The sequence below is a fragment of the Centruroides vittatus genome, unplaced genomic scaffold (assembly GCF_030686945.1).
Source record: "Centruroides vittatus isolate TY-2023 unplaced genomic scaffold, ASM3068694v2 scaffold_324, whole genome shotgun sequence".
NCBI classification, from domain to species: Eukaryota; Metazoa; Arthropoda; class Arachnida; order Scorpiones; family Buthidae; genus Centruroides; species Centruroides vittatus.
Window position 1 is genome coordinate 6,045,816 of NW_027122701.1, and position 23,542 is coordinate 6,069,357.

Sequence of the window (23,542 nt, forward strand, 5' to 3'; positions counted from 1 at the left end):
TTTAGAAAAACCATTTTTTTAGTTACTTTACAAATAAAAATACACCAATTTTTTTTATTTGTACTATTTAATGTGTAAAATAATTTATTTTACAGAACTACATGGTTGTCGTTGGCAACAATATTTGATTCTTTTTTTTCTAGATGAAGGCACTACAATTTCACCAGTTTCCTGAAATCTTCATTAATTCTTTCACTGAATAAAATTATTTGTGATTAACATCTGATCTGTATAAATATATATGTTCTAATTTTTCAATGCTGATTAATATTTTTCTCTTGTGAATTGCCATTTTTGAATGAACTCTTGCTACAAGCTTAAATTTAAAATAGTTTATGCTGACTGAGCATGTACAGAATAAAAATTTAAAGATCATGATAGAGGCTAGATGAACTTATCAGTCAAATGACATCATCAGATTTTTCAAAATTCTAGCAAAATTGATGTCATCTATCAGTTAAAAATGTACTATACAGTAGACCCCCCTATAACACGGTAGATACGTTCCATGTTATATGAATTCCGTGTTGTACGAGTCACTTAAATATATGAGCCAATCACTGCCTGGCACGTGTGCAGTTTAGGAGCTACAACTGTTTGAAAGGTTTTCTTCCATAAAATTAATCGATTCTAGACTAATTTGATTCAAAATTTCCAAATCCCATATAATTTTTTGAGAATAATCCATATAAACTATGCTATAAACAAAAGATTGTAGGATTACTTACCGAGTGTGCACCGTTCGACGATGCCATTGCTTAAGCTTATTTTCGTCACGGAGCAGCTCATCGAATGGCAGACGCGTGTTTCCTGATCAGCGAATTTTTCACAGAAAAATAACTTAACTTTGGAGACATTATTAGTAAAAATATAATTTTTATGGCCGTTGAATAATAAATGCTTTTTAGTAGGTCCAGTGCTTATTTAAACTCAACGGTTTGTACAATAGCCGCTATTGGTCCACATTCGACCAATTCTGTCGCAACACGAGTTGGCGATGACGTTTTACCGTGTTATAGGAATACGATTGCAATTTTTTTGCTGTTTTATACAAATCTGTGTTATATGAACCCGTGTTATAGGGGGGTCTACTGTATTGCAAACAAGTATACTTGGGGTTGGCCAAATGTTGCCATTACATTTACCCCAAGTAAATTCATATGTGGCCTTGAATAGGTTAAAGTATTTTAAAACATATTCTCTTCTAGAAATACTAACAATAAAATAAGATATTTATAGTATATCAAATTATTTGAAATTTTATTCTGTAAGATTTTTTCCCCTTCTATTTGGTAAAAAAGTTCAAATACTTTGAGGTATTTTTGTAATTTATTTATAATTATTAAAACATAAAAACTGATTTTTAATATTTTTTGATTAGATTATCAGGAAGAATCTTAAAGTTTCATATAATAATATAAATTTATCTGTAGTCTAAAATTACTTAAAGCTGGGTATGTAAATCAGCAATTTTGGCATGTGATTTGAGCACTTTCAGCACTTTCAGCACTGCATGTTCAACTTAGAAGAAATGAGCACCAAAATCATGTACTTAGGTGCAAATTAGATACTTGAGCTGGATGAACTTTTTCACTGTGCAAATTAGACAAAGCCAATCAGCAACAAGTAAACATCATCAGATGGTTCAGTTCATTTTCTACGACATAGCTAGATGGATGAATATAGTAACTTAGAAATTAATAGAAATTTGCAATTTTCCGAACATTTTTGATAAAAGAAATGGAAAGTTTAAAGATGAAAAATGATTAAACATTGATTTATTATTATTATTTTTTATTTTGCAAAGATCAGGCATGTTACTAAGATGATTACATCTTTATCATCTATCTTTGATTTACTCTTCTTCTTTCACTAGATAGTGAACAAACGAAGCCTAGTGGCTACCAGCAGTATGATTTGTACATAATTCATGTAATTATATTCTGGCTTGAAACAGTGAAATTGCTCTTGGATATCCAGCTTTACAATTAAGCCAAATATTCAATAGTTCTTGATTTGATATTAAAAGTATTTAAATATATTTGTAAAATTAAAGGAAAAAATAGTTAATTATTTAAATTTTAATTTGCAAAATATATTTTGCCTACTAAAAAATAATTATATATTAACATTTTATAATATAATTTGATGTGATTTTTCAGAGGGAAAGATATTAACTTATTTTGTTAAATAGAATCTTATAATGTGTTTCTTAATAAATTCTTTCAGACAATATTTGAAGTTGGATCTACTGCAAAAAGTCAAGCTGGTGAAATCATGAGATCTAAAAGAAAATATCATAACAAAATAATAAATAAAACAAGAAATTTTTCTTCAGTTGATAGCTGTTCAAAAGAAGATTTTGATGAAAATATTTCAGATCTGCATGAAGCTGAAACCAAGGTAGGGTAAGATGATTTTACAGTAAGTGTATGAATTATCAAAAAATTTGAATTTCTTGAGATAAAAAGCAAAATTAATATGCAATATACATTGACAAGAAATTTAAAAAATATATATTTATAGAAATCAAACCACCATGTTACTGGATTAGATGTTTTTTGGAGTTGATGTACTCCATCCTCAGATTCATGATGATTTGATTTCTATAAAATATAAACAAATCTTTTGTTTATTTTCAATTTATTCATGATTGAGTCAAATATTTGTAAACTAACACACAACCAGGCCTTGGAGTCACTCACTTTCCTCACTTTTTAACTTTGAGCAAAAATTTTAGCTTCTTCCCATTTAGCTGTCATACCCAGTTCACTCACATATTGGGCTAGAGTGGTATTAAACTTATTATTATAAGTATTGTACTTATGCTCTGCTATCCTTTTTATTAGTGATCTATTTGTTGAGCTCATGAATAACCCCTTAAAAGAATAAAGTTAAGTTACATCCTTACATTCTTTTAAGTATGTCATGTGACTATCGTTTTATCACTGTATTCTTTTATAAATATTTCTTAATATGTTTAATATGTCATTTAGTTATTATTTCTGCTTAATTCTTCATATATAAGTTTATATATCTGTATGAATTTTTTCACTATGTTTGTTAAATTTAACTTATAATTATAATTTCGTTTGATGTTTATTTCTACATTTATTTTATTTTATTTAAATTGTATAAGTTTATGAATCGCAATTTTTGTAATATCATGACATCATAAGAATATGAGTGAAGCTTGAAATTTTAAATCTTTTGTTCTGATTGACATTTGAAATTATGTTAAACTGAGGAAGGCTATTTAAAATAGCTGAAAATGTTAGTTCATTTTATTAAAACTTGCTAGAAAAAGTAAAGTGTTTTTATTATTATCTGGAAATTCTAGCTTACAGCACATATAATTGTATTTGAAACATTATTACTATTTATTTTTTGATGTATATTTCTTAATATAAGTAAATTTATGTTAACTTATTTCATAGGAAATGGTTATGGATCATAATGGAAGATCACAAACTTTAGAAATTACTTTTACCGAAAGTAATAAAGTGAATAAAAAAAGAAAGAAAAGTTATAAGAATGGTGATTTTTATATTTCGTACAGACCAGAATACCATCATTCAGAGAAAGGGTAAGATTGATGATAATTTAAAATTAATTTATTATTATTTTGTCAGCATGAGTGAAATTACTTACTAAACAGTTATTACAGATAAAACTGCTAACTTGTTTTATCATTTGAATTGTTTTAGGTATTAGCCAAATTTCAAGTATTAAATTTATTTATATATTAGTGTGAATATGAATAAAATAAAGTTATATTTAAATAAATTTTTTTATCAATTCATTTCTTGTAAGTTTTTCATAACAAATTTTTACTTTTTTGTATGAAAAGTTCTTGTCTATATCCTTTTTTTTTATTTGTTTTTAATATTCATGGACAAATTAATTAAAGTTACTACTTTTACACAGTTTAAATAGAGTGATCCTGGATCTTTATTTATAATCCTCAAAAATAGAATAAAATTTTAAATAAAACCATCTTATTGGTCAATATATAAATAATTAAAAAAAGAAAAATCTAAGTTTAGCCATTTTTAGGTTCATTTTTCACTCAATCTTGGATACATTTGTAAAGTGGAATGAGTTTAAAGAGAATGACATCATTGTTATTCTTGTTATTGTTGGACATTTTGACCAATTCATTTACAGGTATCCTTTGGTTAATATGTGAAATTAATTGCAGCATCCCTTTTTATATGCAGCAAAAGTTTTAATTAGTGCAGCAGCTTTAACAGCTATCTTTACTTAACATAGATATGATTTTCTCCAGCAAATAAGGTGTTAGGGAATTTGCTATTTTTGTTTATTAAAATAAAAATATTTACACATCCACAAGAGCCGAATTATCGGGCTAGAGTTGGCTATAATAAATAAATAATTAATAAGACAATTTGGCACTAGAGCTCGGCGTTAGGCGCCATCTCTTACTAAACTTAATAATTATAATTAAATTAAATAAATAATTTTAATAATTTGGAACTGGAGGAAAAGAAATCGGCCCGAAGCGGGACTCGAACCCGCAACTTCTGCTATCCGTGCAGACACGTTACCAATTACGCTACCCGGACCTTCGGTCCGATCGCCTCCTCCAGTATATATAAGCTAACACGACGACCATCGACGGTCATTACAATGCCGGCTGGGGACACATCAAGTGCCCACGTCCTCCCAAGGCACTCAACCGGCCATCGCAACCCTGGCAAGGCGTATAAATATAAATATAAATAAATAACGACTAACCCGTTACAAAGCTACACATCCACAAGAGCCGAATTATCGGGCTAGAGTTGGCTATAATAAATAAATAATTAATAAGACAATTTGGCACTAGAGCTCGGCGTTAGGCGCCATCTCTTACTAAACTTAATAATTATAATTAAATTAAATAAATAATTTTAATAATTTGGAACTGGAGGAAAAGAAATCGGCCCGAAGCGGGACTCGAACCCGCAACTTCTGCTATCCGTGCAGACACGTTACCAATTACGCTACCCGGACCTTCGGTCCGATCGCCTCCTCCAGTATATATAAGCTAACACGACGACCATCGACGGTCATTACAATGCCGGCTGGGGACACATCAAGTGCCCACGTCCTCCCAAGGCACTCAACCGGCCATCGCAACCCCGGCAAGGCGTATAAATATAAATATAAATAAATAACGACTAACCCGTTACAAAGCTACACATCCACAAGAGCCGAATTATCATTGCGATGGCCGTTGAGTGCCTTGGAGGACGTGGGCACTTGATGTGTCCCCAGCCGGCATTGTAATGACCGTCGATGGTCGTCGTGTTAGCTTATATATACTGGAGGAGGCGATCGGACCGAAGGTCCGGGTAGCGTAATTGGTAACGTGTCTGCACGGATAGCAGAAGTTGCGGGTTCGAGTCCCGCTTCGGGCCGATTTCTTTTCCTCCAGTTCCAAATTATTAAAATTATTTATTTAATTTAATTATAATTATTAAGTTTAGTAAGAGATGGCGCCTAACGCCGAGCTCTAGTGCCAAATTGTCTTATTAATTATTTATTTATTATAGCCAACTCTAGCCCGATAATTCGGCTCTTGTGGATGTGTAGCTTTGTAACGGGTTAGTCGTTATTTATTTATATTTATATTTATACGCCTTGCCGGGGTTGCGATGGCCGGTTGAGTGCCTTGGGAGGACGTGGGCACTTGATGTGTCCCCAGCCGGCATTGTAATGACCGTCGATGGTCGTCGTGTTAGCTTATATATACTGGAGGAGGCGATCGGACCGAAGGTCCGGGTAGCGTAATTGGTAACGTGTCTGCACGGATAGCAGAAGTTGCGGGTTCGAGTCCCGCTTCGGGCCGATTTCTTTTCCTCCAGTTCCAAATTATTAAAATTATTTATTTAATTTAATTATAATTATTAAGTTTAGTAAGAGATGGCGCCTAACGCCGAGCTCTAGTGCCAAATTGTCTTATTAATTATTTATTTATTATAGCCAACTCTAGCCCGATAATTCGGCTCTTGTGGATGTGTAGCTTTGTATCGGGTTAGTCGTTATTTATTTATATTTATAAAAATATTTGTTATTAATCAAAAATTTGTTCTAGTGTGTGGTGATTGTTTGGTTGAGTACTGAGGTACCACTGTATTTGATTAATGCAATTTTGATATATGCAGTAGCATCAAGGGATTAATTAACTGTGTTAATCTAGGGATACTTGTACAAGAAAATCACTGTTTCTAAAATCAAAATTATGAATGTTGCTAGTGTAGTCTTATCTGAAATATTTTTTTCAGATTGCTTCATGTGGGTAGTTATTTGTGTCATTTCATTTCTTAATCCATAATTTTTATATTTGAGCAAATTTAGAAACATTGGATGCCATTTTCTTCACAATGTAAACTAACTTTTTCTGTCATGAATTTCATTAGAGGTTCGTTTGAAATTTCATCAACAACATTGAGCATGCACACTGAGTGGAATTTATATTTTATGACTGACTCATTAGTAATTCATTTTACTTTATGAATGTGCCCCTTAAAACCTGACCTAGTTTGGGTTATAAACAATGTAGTCATTCTGTTTAAGCCAATACCACTTTTAGGAATATGATTATTTTCATCATTATTGCAAAGAATATTTATTATATCAAACAAATATCCGTTAGAAAATTTTAATAATATATGAGATTACTTTTAATATAACTGGGCTTTTTATAATGAAAATGTAAATCTTCTTTAGTATTTATGATATAACAACAGGTGATATATTGAATTCTTAAGTCTTTTTCCATCTTAAATATTAAAAAAAACTTTTAAAATATTAAAAAATAATCTACTTTTAAAAACTTAGATGTGTGTAAGTGTGCAAAAAAATGGAGAGTTTATAAAGTTTAACATAATTTGTTTTAAATTACTTTATTTTTGTTTAAAATAATGCTGAGTTTACATCCATTTTCAGACTGGAAGTCGAGAAAAATTTTGATCAACAAATTAACAATGCTGTCTTAGATTTAACCACCGATGATGTTACAGAAATAAATCGACAGAAGAGTAAACTAAAATGGTAATTTTTAAGAAGTATTTTGATACATTTAGTATTGTAAATTAAAGCAGGGAAATATTTCTGTCTCGACACCTATCAACCTTTAAAATGCAACCTTCTAATTCTAATTCCAAACGTTTTTGGTCTTTTTAAAATTACTGTATTTCTAGTATATGTATATGTCTAGTCATAACTTTTAACATGTCACTTTTGAAAAATAGAAACACATTGTTAATGCCAGAGATATAAATATTTATAGATAAAACAATGTAAATGTCATTTGTTGCTTTGGGATTACCAGTATTACTGTTTAGATGTTTGCATTGATGTAACCCAATGAATTGTATGAAATATATTCAATAAAGGTTGAAAGCCTAGAAGTCTTGAAAAACTGGTTAAATTGCAAAATCAGTTACTGAGTTACATTGATGCAAATTTCTACCTAGCAGTTATTATATACTGACAAAGAGCTTTTATTTTGATCCCAATGGTTGCATCTGCAGGAATCAAAAGAAAAGGTTAAAATAGTTATCTCTAGAATCCTGATAGAGTAAAAATGCCACTTAACAAAGTTGTTCCTCATCCTACAAATAGAAACATTACCTTTATTTTAATTAGTTTTCCTTATAGAGAAGATAAAAGATGCAAAAAGTACAGCTTCTTGACAATGTTGCCAATGCATTAAAAAATTGAGTTTTAGTCCCTTGGAATGAAGCATGAAAAATAAACTTAACTGTAATTGAAATGCAATTTAAATTTCTTTAAGCTTTTGTTAAAACATTTACAAATGATTTTAAAATAGTTCAAAACAAGTCATTTTAAAGTTATTTAATATTGTATAGTATCAAAATTTTTCTGTCTTAATACTAATATTATGACTAAAGATGTATTACATTATTTGAAATAGGGATCGCAAGAAGAAAAAATTTATTAGAGGAGATAACAATGATCCAAAAAATAAGAAAATTAAAACAGAAAGTGGCGTATGGATACCTGCCTCTTATAAATCTGATAGGTAATATTATGATTTATTTATGCATTGATAATTATTTATTACATTAATCTAAGCAAAACTGTTTAAAATATCTTATCAGATATAAACAGTGGAAGGATAAATTTAAAATAACTCAGCCTTTGAAATCAACTGAAGAGGAAGTAGAAGAAAGTGAATTTGGTAAAGAAAGACCAGGAATGAAAGGTAATTATTAGTGTTATCTGAAGTAAAAACAAATTTACTCTATTCAGTTTTAAAATTTTTCTCAATATTGATGATTATCTTGGTTGTTAGTTACAAAGAATTTCTGTTCTTTCTAACTATCTATTTTCTCCATTAGTTGGTTTCAGAAAAACTATTTATTAAACTTTCCCAAACAAAAATACAGGGTCTTCCAAAAAGAATGCTACCATTTTAAATTACTGTAATTATCTTCATGTTTTATAAAAAGTTTCTTGTATATTTAGAAAATTTTATTATACTAAATTAATTTTTTCAAAACATTGAAAAAGTATTTAGTGATTTTGATACATTTAGTTCTTGTAATTATGTTAATAAACAGAAGTTATGAAAAATAAACTTATCAAAAATGATACTTTAAAAGATTTATAACAATACAGTAAAAAATAAATTTAAAAAGGAAAACATAGGATACTAGCTGAAATGTTCATATGATATAACAAAAATATATGTGGGGAAAATTGGAAGATTAATATCTATGAAAGTAGCAGAATATATTAGAACAATAAAATACAAATATGAAAATTATGTAATGGCAAAATATTGTAATTTGGTAGGTTGTGAAATAAATTTAGATAAAATTAGAATTTTAAAATGGGAGAAAAATAAATTTAAAAGAAATTTGAAGGAACATTTAGAAATCAAATATATAAAGACTAATAATTGTATTAGCTATAGTAAAGAGGTTGCGGCCGATGTTTTCAATGTGAAAATGTGTATGTCGGACGTCAAGGAGTTTCTTCCTGTAAGCCTAGAAGTTTGACAATGGCATTTGGAATGTCAAGCATGATTCCACTGACCTTCCAAACGCCATTGTCAAACTTCTAGGCTTACAGGAAGGTGGCGCTGAATGTCCAACATACACATTTTCACATTGAAAACAGCTGCTGCAACCTCTCTAGTGAAGGAATGAAAATAGATAATATATGGTTACCATCATTGTTGTTAGGAGACATGAAAGTTGAATTATATTATTCATAGTTTTACAAATATATATAATATTGTAATTTATGTAAATTTTAGAAAATTTGTATTGTATTTGAAAGAAAACTATTTACAGAAAAATTTTAAGTTAGTAATTGTAAGTAAAGATTGTGTATTTCTTAGTTTATAAACATATGTAACATTGTGATTTTTGCTAGTTTATGAAAATGGTTTAGTTCATTTTTATATAAGACCTGAAATGTACATTTTAGAGTTATTTAAAGAATAAAGAAGTTTTTTTCTAATCTAGTCATTTTAATTGTGGTATGACAAATTCTGATTAATAGCGAAGATTGGTAGCTAAATTAGTGGAAGAAAAAATACTGTAATTATGTTAATTATCACTTGAGAAGTATGCAATGTACAGCAACCAATAGAGCAACTGTCTGAGTTTCATCTCTCATCTGCATTCAAACATTTTGTCATCTACTATCTGTAGGAAGCACTGTAAACAAAAATGTCAACTCTGCAACAGAGAAGGCATTTTGTGTTCTGCAGTTCACAAAGTCAAAATTAGCCATTTTGCAACATGAATAATCTGCAGGAGCTGAAGAATTGTGACTACTGTGGGAGAAGTGACAACGGATTTGCCATAGTGAGCATAGGAAGAATTTGAATATTGTTGGATGTGTGCCACATGACATAAGGTGCACATATCGAGAAATTGTAATGGGGAAATGTGAAACTTGGATGGTTTTTCAACGTTTTAATGTACATTAACAATTCAATGTTCAATTACAATGTACAATTCATTATTCTCAGATAATAATTAACATAATTACAATAATTTAAATTAGTGTGGAAGACTCTGTATATTTGTGATACTACACTCATTGCCATAAAAATTAGCACACCAAAAAAGAGTTGTCTAGAATCAAATAAAATTGTGCATGTGTGAGTGTAACAGTGATATAAGTAAGTGAAATGAAAACAAAAGGATCATTTATTGCAAGAAAAACTACAAATGGAAGGGGGTTCTAGCATCCTATTGGGCCACCTCTAGCATGAATATATAATGTGATATAGGTGGGTTATAGGAGTTATACAGGTGCCGTATGGTGTCCTGCAGCATCTCAGTTCACAGTTGCTGCAAGCAGTCCTCTAGTTCAGACAAACTCCTAGGCTGTCCAACTTGTCATCCCAGGTGATCCCAGATATGTTCAATCAGTGACAAATCAGGATCAGGCAGGCCAGGGAAATGTGACAATGTGGCAGAAGCAACCTGTGACACCCTTGCTGTGACAGTATCGATTTGAATTTCCATATTTTAATAAAATTGTCATGTAGAACCTATATGTGATATACAATCTTCTGCACATTTTTTGAAGCAACAATACATGGATTGATTAATCAAAATGAAAATTTAATCCTAATTTATTATAAATGGAATTGAACAACCTTACAACTGTGAGTTTCATTTGGTAACATCAAATAAATTGTGAACTATTTTGAAATCCTGCTGTGAGTTGTTTTCAGTTAGTCAGGGAAAAATGTACGTTTTCATCCTGGAAAATTTGGAAGTATCAGGGAAATTTGATATTGTTGGACACCCTGTAATATCTTAGGATGGGGTTTAGATTAAGAACCAAAATTTGGCATGGTACAGTACCTTGTATATAAGGGGCATTGATACTATTAAATTTTGGTGGTGAAAGGTTCAGGGGGTGGGGAGATAGAAAGGGGTCATATATCATATCTCCAGATGGTTGAACTTAATGAAGATTTTGCTCGTTATTAACATTTACAAATTTTTATAAAATCCACTCCTGCCCTCAAAACAGCTTTTTGCCGTTTTATAATAATTAAAAAAATATGAAATTTTTTATAACAAAATCTCAACAGATGGTGCCATACACAATTTCATTTATTTATTATGATTAATAGTATAAAAGTTTTACAAAATAAAATCTTATAATAGCAGAGAAAGTTATGCAACTCGTTGCTAGATTTTTAAAATATCTTTTAGTAGTTTTAACAATTTTTTTTTTTCTATCATCATCAATACCTAATTATTATTGATCTTTTAAAGACAATGTAACAGCTACAGATTTTTGTTTCTATTTCTAAACAACTTCCAATGTATTAAATTTTTATATAATTAATTTGGTATGTATATATTATATAATTTTATAGCTGTTTTGAAGAAGAAGTATCAGAATAAAAAGCATTATCGTCCAGAACTGAAAACAAGAGAAGAGATTCTGAAAAACAGGAAAAGAAAAGCCAAACTTATATTTCGTCAAAAACATCGACACAATGAAAAGTTGCGAAAAAAAGGTCTTAAAAAATAACTTTTATGTAAATAAAAGCTTTGATAGAAACTTGTTTATTAAATGCAATGTCTCTCTTAAGGTAAATTATTTAATTAATATAAACAATATTGTAAGACTATTGGTTAATAAGATATTTTTTTAACACTTTTCACTCAATTATATTATTACTATATAAATAACATTGCTAGATCCGATATACTATGAGCTAGACTCCAACCAAATGCCAAATTCTATCGGGCTAGATATGGCTAAATACAGTACAGTTAAATATTTAGGTAACAAGCTTTTACTTGGATAATAATTGATAGTAAAATGTATCTCATACAAAACTTCATTCTTGCTGGGCTTTTAAAGTGATTTTATCTTTGGTTTTACACATTTTATTGTTATTCTCCATTTTTAAATCATTCTGGATCTTTTAAAAAATGTGTGGTTCTTTTTCCTCTTTATATTCAGATGTGCAATAATAAAAAAGCATTAAACAATAAACTTTATCACCACCATTAACTTACGGATTTACCTTTTCAGAGAGCCCATAATGAAAGAGTGGCCATATAAGTAATGCTTTTTTATTAGAAGTTTGTGATCACGTGACCTTAAGCCACCATTAATATTCCAAGCTACGTGTAGATTTAGTGAGATTTGAACGAAAGCTTTGTGAATAATCTTATCGTCTATACCAGAGGTTCCCAATCTTTTTCGGTTTGCGGCTCCCTAAATAATCGGATTTTTTCGCGGCACCCTTAATACATCAGATTTTTTTCTAAATTTTTGACTTTCTTGAAAAATTGGAAAACTTTCCTTTTCAAAAGCGATTATCCATTTAACAGCGAAAAATTAAAAACAGATACTTACTATTTTCCATGGGATAATATAAAATATTTAATTTCAACTGTTTCAGTAATATCTATATTGAGACTGGACAACCACCATGTGGTTGGGTTAGTTGAAAAATTAATTAAACACGAATTTTAAATTCACAAACAATTTATTGAACGTTCATTGTTGATTAACATTATTAAAATTATTAATGGGATGGATGGGCTTGATGTTCACTACACAACTTCTCAAATCTCGGAATAAAATTGGATATGGCGACCCTCATTTCTTGTTCAACGTTAATTTTCGAGCGATATTTACTTTTTATTACTGCGACTGCCGAAAACCCAGCTTCGCACAAATAGGATGTTGCAAACGGAATTAATATTCGTAGAGCTTTACCACTAAGCAGTGGATATTCCTCTTTTACTGATATCCAAAAATCAGAAAGTTCCATGCTACCAAATTTTAACTTTAAAGTATTATCGCAAGACAAGTCAATAAGAGATTCTTCTTCTAAAGAAGTAAATTCAAATGGAGTCTTGGCTCTAAATGGGTCTTGAATCCATGTAAATTTATCAATATCTGCTTCAAAGTATTTTTCGAACTTTTTTATAAGCTCTGATAGGTGATCAACAAAAATGGATTTTATATTGCAAGACAAATTAATTTCATTGGAGGTTACAAACTGGTGCAACAAGGGAAAACAATCACTGATACACTCTTTATTCATTTTTATTTTCCATAGCTGTAATTTTTTTCTGAAAGCTGAAATCTTTTCTGTTTGCTTTAAAATGTGCATATTGCATCCTTGTAAGGAGAGATTCAACAAATTTAACTTTTCAAAAATATCACATAGGTATGCGAGTTTAATCAGAAAGTCTGTTTCCACAAAGTGTTTGGCATACTCATGTTTTTCTTCTTCAAGGAAAGCATATATTTCTTGCCGTAATTGGAACGTACAAGACAATACACCCCCGCGAGAGAGCCATCGTGAGTGGTAGTAGTACAACAAAGATGTGTATTCGGCTCCCATATCTTCACATTTTTTTAAAAAATCTTGCTTTCAGTGGCCGAATTTTTATATAGTTTACTATATTTACTACACGTTCTAAAACTATATTTAGTGGAGGACTCATATACTTTGATGCAAGTGCTTCTCTGTGAATGATGCAATGGGTCCAAACTGAATCTGGAGCTTTGTTTCGAATAAGCGCCTGCAATCCTCCATAAGAGCCGGACATTGAATGACCACCGTCAGTACAAACACCAATGCACTTTGTCCATTCTAAATTATTTTCAACCATAAATATATTCAGGATCTCGAACAAATCCTGAGCCTTTGTACTTCCAGTAATACTTTTACAAAAGAGAAGGTCCTCAACGATTGAATTACCATCTAAGAACCGTATGTAACAAATCAAGTGTGCGTCCTTATTATTATCTGTGGCCTCATCGAGTTGCAATCCAAATTCACTTCCTTTTAATTTTTCAATTAATTGTATATTGAGATCCTCCCCCATGTGCTGAATTCTGCGACTAATGGTATTGTTAGACAAAGGGACTTTTGAAAGCAGTTTTCCCGCCGACTCGCCAATCATAATGTTCACTAAATCTACAGCAGCCGGTAGAATGAGTTGCTCTGCGATGGTATGGGACTTTTTACACTTAGCAACTCTATATGCAACTTTGTATGATGCTAGCAAAGCATTATTTGGTATTGACATATGTTTAAAAATGCTGCCTTTTTGTTGTTTTAATTCAATTAACTTTTTGGTAAAAAAGTCGCGAGGTCTACCAACAAAGTTAGAATGGTTGGTTTCTAAATGTCGTTTTAACTTACTTGGAAGCATACATTCTGGTGCCAAAACTTTCATACACAACACACACTGTGGTCTCTCCTTATCATTTTCGTTTATTGATGTAAAGCCAAAATCCAAATAACTGTCGTCATATTTACGACGTTTTCGCCTCTCGAAACCCTTGCCACTTGTTTCTGGAACATCATCTCTAGATTCAGCACTATCTTTATTATTCGAGTTTAATAAGAATTTGTCCATTTTTAGGGCGATCAGAAAAATAACTTTTGAAAATTAACTTAACCACCACACTATTAAGTTAGTCATTAGTCCAACAAACAAAAACTAATGCGAACACTAAGATGGTGACAACAAATGAACAGAAATCCAACTTGCTACTGCGCTACCCACGTTTAGCGTCTAGCTCCACACCCAAGCTTTAGTGACTAAACCACTAAAGCATGGGTGGGGAAAGAAAACAATGAAAGACTCGAAAGTTGCTAAATTCTTGGAATTTTGTCAGCATACACGATTGTTGGCACAAAAATTCGAGAATTGGAAATTCCAAGAAAATTGCCGAATTGTTTAATTGAATATTTCGCGGCGCCCTTATGACGGCATCTCGGCGCCCTGGGGAGCCACGGCGCACACTTTGGGAATCACTGGTCTATACTGTACGTTCATTGTTATGTAAAAGTTTTCAATCAATACATTACACGTGTTTTCTTAAGAAACCTCACTAGTACACATCTAAACAGTTAAAATTTTTTGGGGCGATCCATAGAAAACGAGATATAAATGAAAACTTATCGGATTACTTACCGACTATGAACTGTTGGACTCGCTATTGCCTAACCTTGTTTTTAACGCCGAGTAGCACATTGGACCGCGGATGTGTAAAATAGTATCGCGTAATTTAGCTTTGACATCATCATATTATGACATCTCCGACGTGTTTCTTGTCAAGTAACTCTTCTGGCTGAAGAGTTCGTTCTTTTCTCACTGTACATTGCCATCATGTTTCATATCATGCGATTCATCTCTTTGAGAACATACTTATAATAACTATAAATTTAAATATATAGCTTTTAATAATAGAATCTGTTTTTGTATAAAATTTAATATTTAATCTTTATAATTCTATAGACTATAGCAGGGGTCCCCAACCCTATGCCCGTGGGCACCATAGCGCCCACCGATCATTTTGTGTGTGCCCGCCGCTGTGCGACCACGATAAAAATAAAAATATTTCAGTTTTCAATAAAATGCTATGTAAAAGTTTTCTCATTTTTAATGATTAACCACACAAAAGTAGAAATGGCACCCAACACAGATAAAAGCACAAAGCGAAATGCGACCGATCTCTTTTTCCCCTTGCGCCAAATCTTCGCCAACCAAATTTCCCATACCTAAAATGAAATGAATCGGTCTGTTTCTACGGTTGCCGTGACAACGCAGACATTTGTCTGGAGCTCATCCAGAGTTGCCATATTTGGCCACTTTGCGCCAAATTTGGCTACCCTTTTTTTAGTTTGGCGTAAAAAATATCATTTGGCGCATTGGCTACTTTTTGGGTTACATAAATTTGACGTGGCTACATTTTTGGCTACATATTATTTATAAATAGATTATTTGAATAAAAATCACTTTAAAATGGTGCTTCGTCGTTTTTGATTAATTACAGACCCAAATAAAATAAATATTTGTTTTATTATGTTTTTTAAATTATGCTTTTTTTCAAATACATTTTTGTTATATTCATTTATTATAAAGGGGAGAATCTATTTCTAAGTAAAAATTGAAAGTGTCTGTAGAAGTAATTTTTTTAAATATCCTTTTTCGTGATAAAGTTTTAATACTTATTATTATAATCTAGACATGTTAATCCTTAAATAATAAAAGTAGATCAAAAATAATAATTTTTCTATTCCAAAGAACTTCTCAAACCACAGTTATTTAATTTGAAAGTTGACTGACATTTCTTTACTAAACTAATATGTGCATTTTGCATATATCATGACCCTTCATCAATTTGGTATTAGGTTTTTCTGTTTTAAAAGATATTTTAAGCGATTTTAACTTTTCCTTTTTTAAACTCCCCCCGTAGGCACTAAGGCCTTTTTAAGCAAGCCCATTATGTGTTCGGCCACCATACAATTGGGCGGCCAGGTGATGAGGGACGGAGCCTGACATATCCGCTTGGACCATCCCGAAAAATTCCTGGGAATTTTTCGACCCGATTGGATTTGATCCCGGGTCTCTCCAGAGGGGGTAGGCTGGAGGGGTAGAGATAGAAATTTTGGATCTTCAGAACGACATTATCCTAAAATCCATTGCATCAGATGAGAATTTCTGGAATATAGTTGAAAGAAACAAATTTCCATTCTTGAAAAAAGCAGCATATAAAATAAAATCGTTTTTTGGTTCCACATACTTGTGTGAATCATTGTTTTCGACAATGAACATCATAAAATCAAAGTACAGATTACGACTTACAGATGAACACCTTGACGATTGCTTACGAGGAGGAATAACATACTCTTCTGATTACAAAGCAATGGCCAATGAAAAGCAATGCCAAAAATCACATTGACTTTGAGATTTATATTTTTTTTATAAAGAATTTTTATACTTTGTAGATTTTGTACGCATTGTTTGGTAATTACTTGTTTTATAAAAATTATTGTTAATATTCTTGTTTATGTTAAATTACATTTTTGGAATTAAATGTTTTTTGTACATTATGTGTATGTATTATTAACTATGTCCAATTCTAAATTTGCCTTGAAAAAATAAATAGTGCCCGCCGTCCGACCGGTATTCTAAAATGTGCTCTTAGGTACAAAAAGGTTGGGGACCCCTGGACTATAGAAATATTTTTATGGCAATTCAACGACCCAAGTTACACATTTTCGGATTTACAAGGGTTTAGTTACGGACTACAGTTTGAGAAACTTTTAATTAGTTACATTTAATTAGAAGACTACGTTAAAAACTCGTGAAGTATTAATTGTAAACTTTTATCTCAGATACTTACAATTATAAACAGCAAAATGACTTTCCTTAAATGAAACTAAACTTTTGTAAGTAAGCCTATAGCATTTTTAGGTGTTTATTATTTTAGTATTAACCTTCCATACCATTATTTAAAAATAAGAATGTCTTGTGTTATGAGATGGCCACCAACTTAAATTGCGTTCTTTCGGTTACTTTTCAGGTTGTACAGTACGCTCGTGCGAGTGTGCCTTATCGACAATAAAATGCCCAAAAGAATGTCATAATTGCCACGAAAAACATCCGCTCTAACCCAGGATGCAAACGTCTCTCCGGTAACCTACGGGAACATGGACTACTATAAAACTCGTACCCCTTACTTATTATCTTTGATTTCATCCTTTACCTCCAAACTCCCAAACCTCTTCAGAGATCTGAACAAATGTTGCATAGTTACTCTCTACAATTCTCCAAAAAATATACGCTACTTTAAAACTCGGATCTTCACTTCTTCCTCTGATTTCATCTCCTACAAATTGCCAAACCCTTGGATTGATTTGCACTAAATTTTGTATAGTTACTCTCTGTTATTTTGCGGGAAACATACGCTACCCCATGACGAGGACAACTCAACCCCCTCCTTGAGTTCCCGGGCAACGCTTGACATTCTTTGCTAGTATTAACTAAAATTTTAGTTTGTTCATTAACTGATTATCAATTTACCATAGGTTTTTATGGGAATTTGATTAATTCATTCTGGAAACTCCAAAAAATAAAAAATATAAATAAACATCAGTGGCGTGCCGTCATTGGAAGCGATGGAAGCGCCGATTCCACCTTCCAATGACCTTCCCTTGTATTTTATAAAATATAAATTTTCATATTTTAACGTACTTTGCATTAATTAAAATTCATATTTGGGTGTATTATAGATTACTCCCTATGGAATTTCAGGACTTTGATTATATATTTGAACTCAGGGGACCGAGACGAGTTCAAAGGTACCCTATTTTTGGACCGGAGACGAAAAATAAAAAAGTTATCACACTTTTTAAATTACCATACTTTTTTAATGCTCTCATGCAGACGGCACCGTAGTTGCTAGTATTGCCATCTTGCGGTAAAGTCTGCAAACCGTGACGTCGAACTACGGTCATCTCCCGGAGCGTTAAACACGCGATACGAGAGCGGAGAGAGCGACGCGACTTCCGATCATCGCGCGATCGCCATTTCGGTTTTTTTTTTTTTTTTTTTTAACTCTTTCCGCCCTGTGGGCACTAAGAGGGCCTCTTTTAGTAGGCCCATTATGGGTTCGGCCAGGCCCACAATGGGGCGACCGGGTGGTGAGGGACGGGGCCCAACATATCCGAACGGACCACCCCCCGAAAAATTCCTGGGGATTATTCGACCCGTTCGGATTCGATCCCGGGTCCCCCAGAGCGGTAGGCTGCCACATTTACCGCTCGGCCATCTCGGTTAATGTTACTTATGGCAGCGAACATGGCGGCCCGACTGACCTCTCGTATGGGCGCCACCACACGCCGCCATGTGCTAAACTAGTGATCAATTCACGGTAGTTCTTGAACAAAGTAAAAAAAGGGGGAAAACGTTACTAAAGGCAATTTTAACGGCAAGCGACGGGACTCCCGATTGCGATAGCGAGGCCGACTTAGCGGAGAGCGACGCGACTCCCTATCATCGCGCGATCGCCGAAAAAAGTATGATAACTTTTTTATTTTTCGTCTCCGGTCCAAAAGTAGAGTATCGTTGAACTCGTCTCGGTCCCGAGTTCAGATATGTACCCAAACACACGAAATTCCATAGGGAGTAATCTATAGTATACCCTAATATTTTATTATAATTGCATTATGTATCTTTTACAAATTTCTATACTACATGTGAAAAAAAAGATAAGATTGCTATTGTATATTCGAATAATTCAGTGGCGGAAGGAGTGTCGAAACCGACACTCAATCCAATTCCAATCAGCCAGATTATATAGGCATTGTCACATGCGGTTTACAGAGCACCAACCTCACCCGGTTTAGCTGGTAAAAGCGACACACGCATAAAGCATCTAATTTTATATTCCGGACCGGTTGTGGGCTGTTAGCCGCCTGCCTGCTAGATATTCGGCCGCCCTCGCCCGATTATGTGAATCATGAGTAGACTAGATCAACGGCGGGCAGCCCACGGGCCAGCTACGGCTCGCGAAAAGTTTCTATCCGGCCCGCGAGATCTTTAATAGATTATTAAATTGGAAAAATAACTAATTAATAGTTATTTTTCCAATTCTTTGTAATTTTCGAAAACGATAAGAAAAATAAATGTAGAATTAACTTTTTATTTATTTATTTCATATTTGCAGACTAAAAAAATTACAAGTCACAAGAAGGCGTCAATTAACTACTACGGCCCGCGGAAAAAAACGTAAAATTTATTCTGGCCTATGTTATAAAAAGGGTTGCCCACCCTAGACTAGATTTATAACAACCCAACCGATAGGAGTTTACTGGCACGTTTTTACGATAGTTCTGTATAGTTGACAGGAGTTTAAAAAAATCCATTAAAATATTTGATATATTTATTCTGCGTTTATTCTGCTCTCCCATCTTATATTACTTACGGATTTCAATGTTAAACCGGTGATATTACGATTTAGTATGTCCCATTTGTAAGGGGATGCAGAAAAAACGTGTACAATTCTAGTACAGTGTTAAAAAATTAACTGTTACTTTGGCAGCATCATTTACAATCAAATTTAATGAATGAGACGTACAATGGTACAAAAAAAAGCTCTAGAATTTATTTTCCTTAAATTTACAATTTATGTATCGGTTGTCATAAAAATTTCTTTTCACTTCTTTCCCAAGACTACAGATATTCAAGTACAAAGTAACCGGTTTCAACTTATTTCTACTTAAGAAGTAGTTAAATAATTAAGCGATTAGGGAATTAGAAACCTAAATAAAACCCTGATGAAAGAGCCGAAATTTTACTTAAACAGAAGCTTAACCGAACCAATCTCTTGCCGAGTACAGTGGGGTCTGATCTCTTCATAATATTAGATGTAATAAAAACAGAAATTTTTCCAGTTCAATGAGAGTGACCGAAAAGTTGTAAATTTTGAAAATTTCCGTGAACACTTACTTGGTCCTAAAACGAATTAGTTAGAAAACGAACGACGGACAATCTGTTAAGTTTAACATATTTAGATTTTTACAGCTATGGTAAGAAACGTTTAAAAACAACCCTGTCGCGTCCTTTGATATATACTAGTGATGCGACAAAAGAGGCATTTGACATTGACCGGTATCGGCACCCTCGGGATTTGGCATGCACACACTTATCTGGACCGTCTCTGATTCCATTCATTAGCCACTCGTAGGGAGCTATTTCACTAAGTGGATTGTTTTAAGATATAAAAAGTAAAGAATATTTTGTTATTTTTATGTACGTTGCTTCACAAAGTTATATTTAATTATAAGTTTCTTTAAAAGTATATTCATACAATTGAAGAATTTTTGTACTAGGTATGTATATTCATCACACATTTTGTTTTATCAAGTAAGCTTTTTTTATAATTTTAATTTTAGCCCTTATATCGTGGCTAGTAATTAAAAAATTTATTTTAAAAAAGTTTTGGCTCAAGACCGTATAATGAAAAAGAAAACATTATTAAAAGAGAACGACCAATGCCTAAATTAAATATAAATACGTCGACAAAAAAATTTCGACATTTTGACGATAAAATTTATGACGAATGACGATTCTTTCGTAAAATTGAAGCAATTTGGAAATCAAAATAGAATAGAATTTAACATTGGTAGACAATATAAAATAAATATTGAAAATTATAACAAGATAATTACGATTAATAGGTATATCTAAATTAATAGATGTTATATGTTTTTTCTCAAAGCAAGAATTGGCATTTAGAGGGCGTAGGGAATTTATTGAATCTAATAACAGAGGTATTGCAGAGGGAAAAAAATTTAGTTCTTTTTTCGTCTTTTTTCGAAGTATTTCGTCGGAACCTTTTTTCTCTATCTGAAGAAGAGCTGTTTGGAAAGCTCGAAAACGTTTGTGGAAAGAAGATTTTTTTTTCACGCAAATTACACCGGTAACAGGTTCGGTATTTAGTATTTCATCCCCGGTGTCGGAGTGAAGAGTAATTTTACTTAACATTTAGCTATGCCGGCTAATACTTATCGTAAAAAGCTCTTAAGCCTCATTAGGGCTAGGGCTAAACTACAGTTCCTAACGGAATGCAAAAAGAACGGACTATATTTAAATGTCTACGTTCTTTTTTCGTCTTTTTTCGAAGTATTTCGTCGGAACCTTTTTTCTCTACCTGAAGAAGAGCTGTTTGGAAAGCTCGAAAACGTTTGTGGAAAGATTTTTTTTTCACGCAAATTACACCGGTAACAGGTTCGGTATTTAGTATTTCATCCCCGGTGTCGGAGTGAAGAGTAATTTTAGGCCAGTTTTGTTGTCATACACAAACAGACGGCTATATTTAGGAGCTAGGCTGGACCCACAGGCCGTTACTGCGGCTGGCTGCGCTCGTTTCCCTGATCAGCAGTTCGGTCGAAGGAACACGGCGAACGACATTTCCTAGCGGCTGATCCAAACTTATCATGGTAGTAACAATATCCCTGACGATTGAGGCTTCTTCCTCGAGGGCGTGAACTAATGCGATACCTCGAATTCGGATCATGTCGGTTTCTCTCTCTACTACGATAACGGGGACGAGCAGTACGCGATACATTAAGTTCTGTAACCTTCGTTGTGAGTTCTAAAATCTGCATTTCGAGATTTTTGATTATGGGATTGTCGGCTTCTAAGTTGATGCTGGCCAGTTGGGTTGGTTCTGTAAGTTCAGCAACCTTGTCAGCAAGGATGGCTAGCTTGTCTAGTTCATCACCGCTAACAGCCAGAACTGTCTGAATATTTTTGGGGAGACGTTGGAGCCACAAGTTTCTAAGAAATTCTTCGGTAATCTTGCCCGCTGAAAGCTCCCTCATTTTACGGAGTAAAACGCTGGGTTTCTGATCCCCTGACGCCAGATCTTCAAGCAAAATTTTAGCCTCTTTAGCAGCGGAGTTCTGAAAAATTTCGAGGAGTCGATCTTTGAGTTTAGTAAACGGAGCCTCGGCTGGACAGTCAAATACTAAGTCACTGACGTTAGATAGAATCTCTGCGTCCAGGGAATTGATTAAATAGTTGTACTTAGTGTTCTCACTTGTAATCCGATTAATGGCAAAAGCTGCGTCTAGCTGCATAAAAAATAATTTGATGTTGGTTTTAGTGAAGATAGGCATTTTTGCCTGTACACGTCCGATTTCCAACTCGTTCTGTTCCGCCATTTCGGGCGCCTAACTATGCGGGTAGAAGGAAAGCGGGATAGTCTTTGATTAGGCTTAGCCCGAGTCACGCACTCTTAGTCGTCTTATTGAATTTACGATTCAGAAACTGATCATACCTGCATGTCCTGTTAAAAATGTTCCTTCATAGACACAGAGTTGTTCACCATCCAATTCAGTCGAAAGTCCAGGTAGTTCGTTAATCGGATCACGTTCGGGTCACCACTTTGTCATTCGATCCTACTGATCTTTAGAACTAAGCAGACAAACACGAACAGTAACAAAAAAACTTTATTAAAAAGGTGAGAACTGTCATCGACATCCTCGGCCAACACCCAGGCAAAAACCCGCGAACTTTTCGCGCCTCCTTTTTCACGTTGCCACCCAACTCTCGTTGGCAAGTGTTGCCAGGCAGTGTTCAAGATCTCTGGCGCTGGAGGCCACAATCTCATTTTTGTTTAATTTGTTATTATGTCTAAGAATGGATAAATTAAAATTCTGTGAGACTTTGTTATTCCTTTTGTCTTTTCCTGGTTTAAAATTTTTGAAACAGTTATCTCTGAAATTACTGTTCTTTTAAATTGGACGATTTGGAATTGTCTTAGACAATCTATTTTCTCGAAGAAATGTTGATTTATTTATAAAATTTTCATCCTTGTAGTACAAAAAGCTTTTGTTGATAATTTACTTTTGTTGTCATCAGTTTGTATATTGTTAACGTTTCCATTGCCGGTATCTTCTGGAATATTAGACAAATTTTCTGTAACACTTGTATATTCCTTGCATTTTCTATTTGTAAATTGATTTTCAATACTACAATTTTGTAATGAATCTCCAGTAATTGTTCTGCTTAAACTCCAATCTAATACTACGTTCGCACACAATCCACGACTCACTTCAATCTCGATTTGTAAGTTTCGCCGACTTTAAAGGGGGATACAATTAATCCCGCGTCACTGACACCAGTGTAAGATTTGGACTGGTGTAGACGGCTTAAATATCCCGCGTCAGGATGAGCTTAAGGGAATCCGTGTA

At 33.0% G+C, this 23,542-nt stretch overlaps 3 protein-coding genes across 3 annotated transcripts in view; 1 reads left to right on the forward strand and 2 right to left on the reverse strand.

Annotated features, from left to right (window-relative positions):
- The window catches only part of LOC136988250 (ATP-dependent RNA helicase DDX54), a 31,915-nt gene extending 20,338 nt beyond the window's left edge, over nt 1-11,577 (forward strand). The window contains exons 13-18 of the mRNA XM_067286107.1: nt 2,230-2,403; nt 3,438-3,586; nt 6,955-7,059; nt 7,946-8,053; nt 8,133-8,236; nt 11,390-11,577. Coding sequence (XP_067142208.1) covers nt 2,230-2,403; nt 3,438-3,586; nt 6,955-7,059; nt 7,946-8,053; nt 8,133-8,236; nt 11,390-11,547 — 798 coding nt within the window. The 3' untranslated portion in view covers nt 11,548-11,577. The remainder of the gene's footprint in view (nt 1-2,229; nt 2,404-3,437; nt 3,587-6,954; nt 7,060-7,945; nt 8,054-8,132; nt 8,237-11,389) is intronic.
- Nucleotides 11,578-13,388: 1,811 nt separating this feature from the next.
- Nucleotides 13,389-14,408, reverse strand: LOC136988242 (zinc finger BED domain-containing protein 5-like). Its single transcript, XM_067286097.1, has one exon. It carries the CDS (start codon nt 14,406-14,408, stop codon nt 13,389-13,391), a length of 1,020 nt encoding a protein of 339 aa, XP_067142198.1.
- A 7,280-nt stretch (nt 14,409-21,688) lies between these two features.
- LOC136988243 (uncharacterized) lies at nt 21,689-22,510 on the reverse strand. The gene has a single exon (XM_067286099.1). The coding sequence runs from the start codon at nt 22,508-22,510 to the stop codon at nt 21,689-21,691; it is 822 nt and encodes a 273-aa protein (XP_067142200.1).
- Between the last annotated feature and the right edge of the window lie 1,032 nt (nt 22,511-23,542).

Excerpts from the sequence above, each read along its gene's own strand:
- LOC136988243 (XM_067286099.1), bottom strand. The coding sequence starts at position 22,510 with ATGGCGGAACAGAACGAGTTGGAAATCGGACGTGTACAGGCAAAAATG.
- LOC136988242 (XM_067286097.1), bottom strand. The coding sequence starts at position 14,408 with ATGGACAAATTCTTATTAAACTCGAATAATAAAGATAGTGCTGAATCT.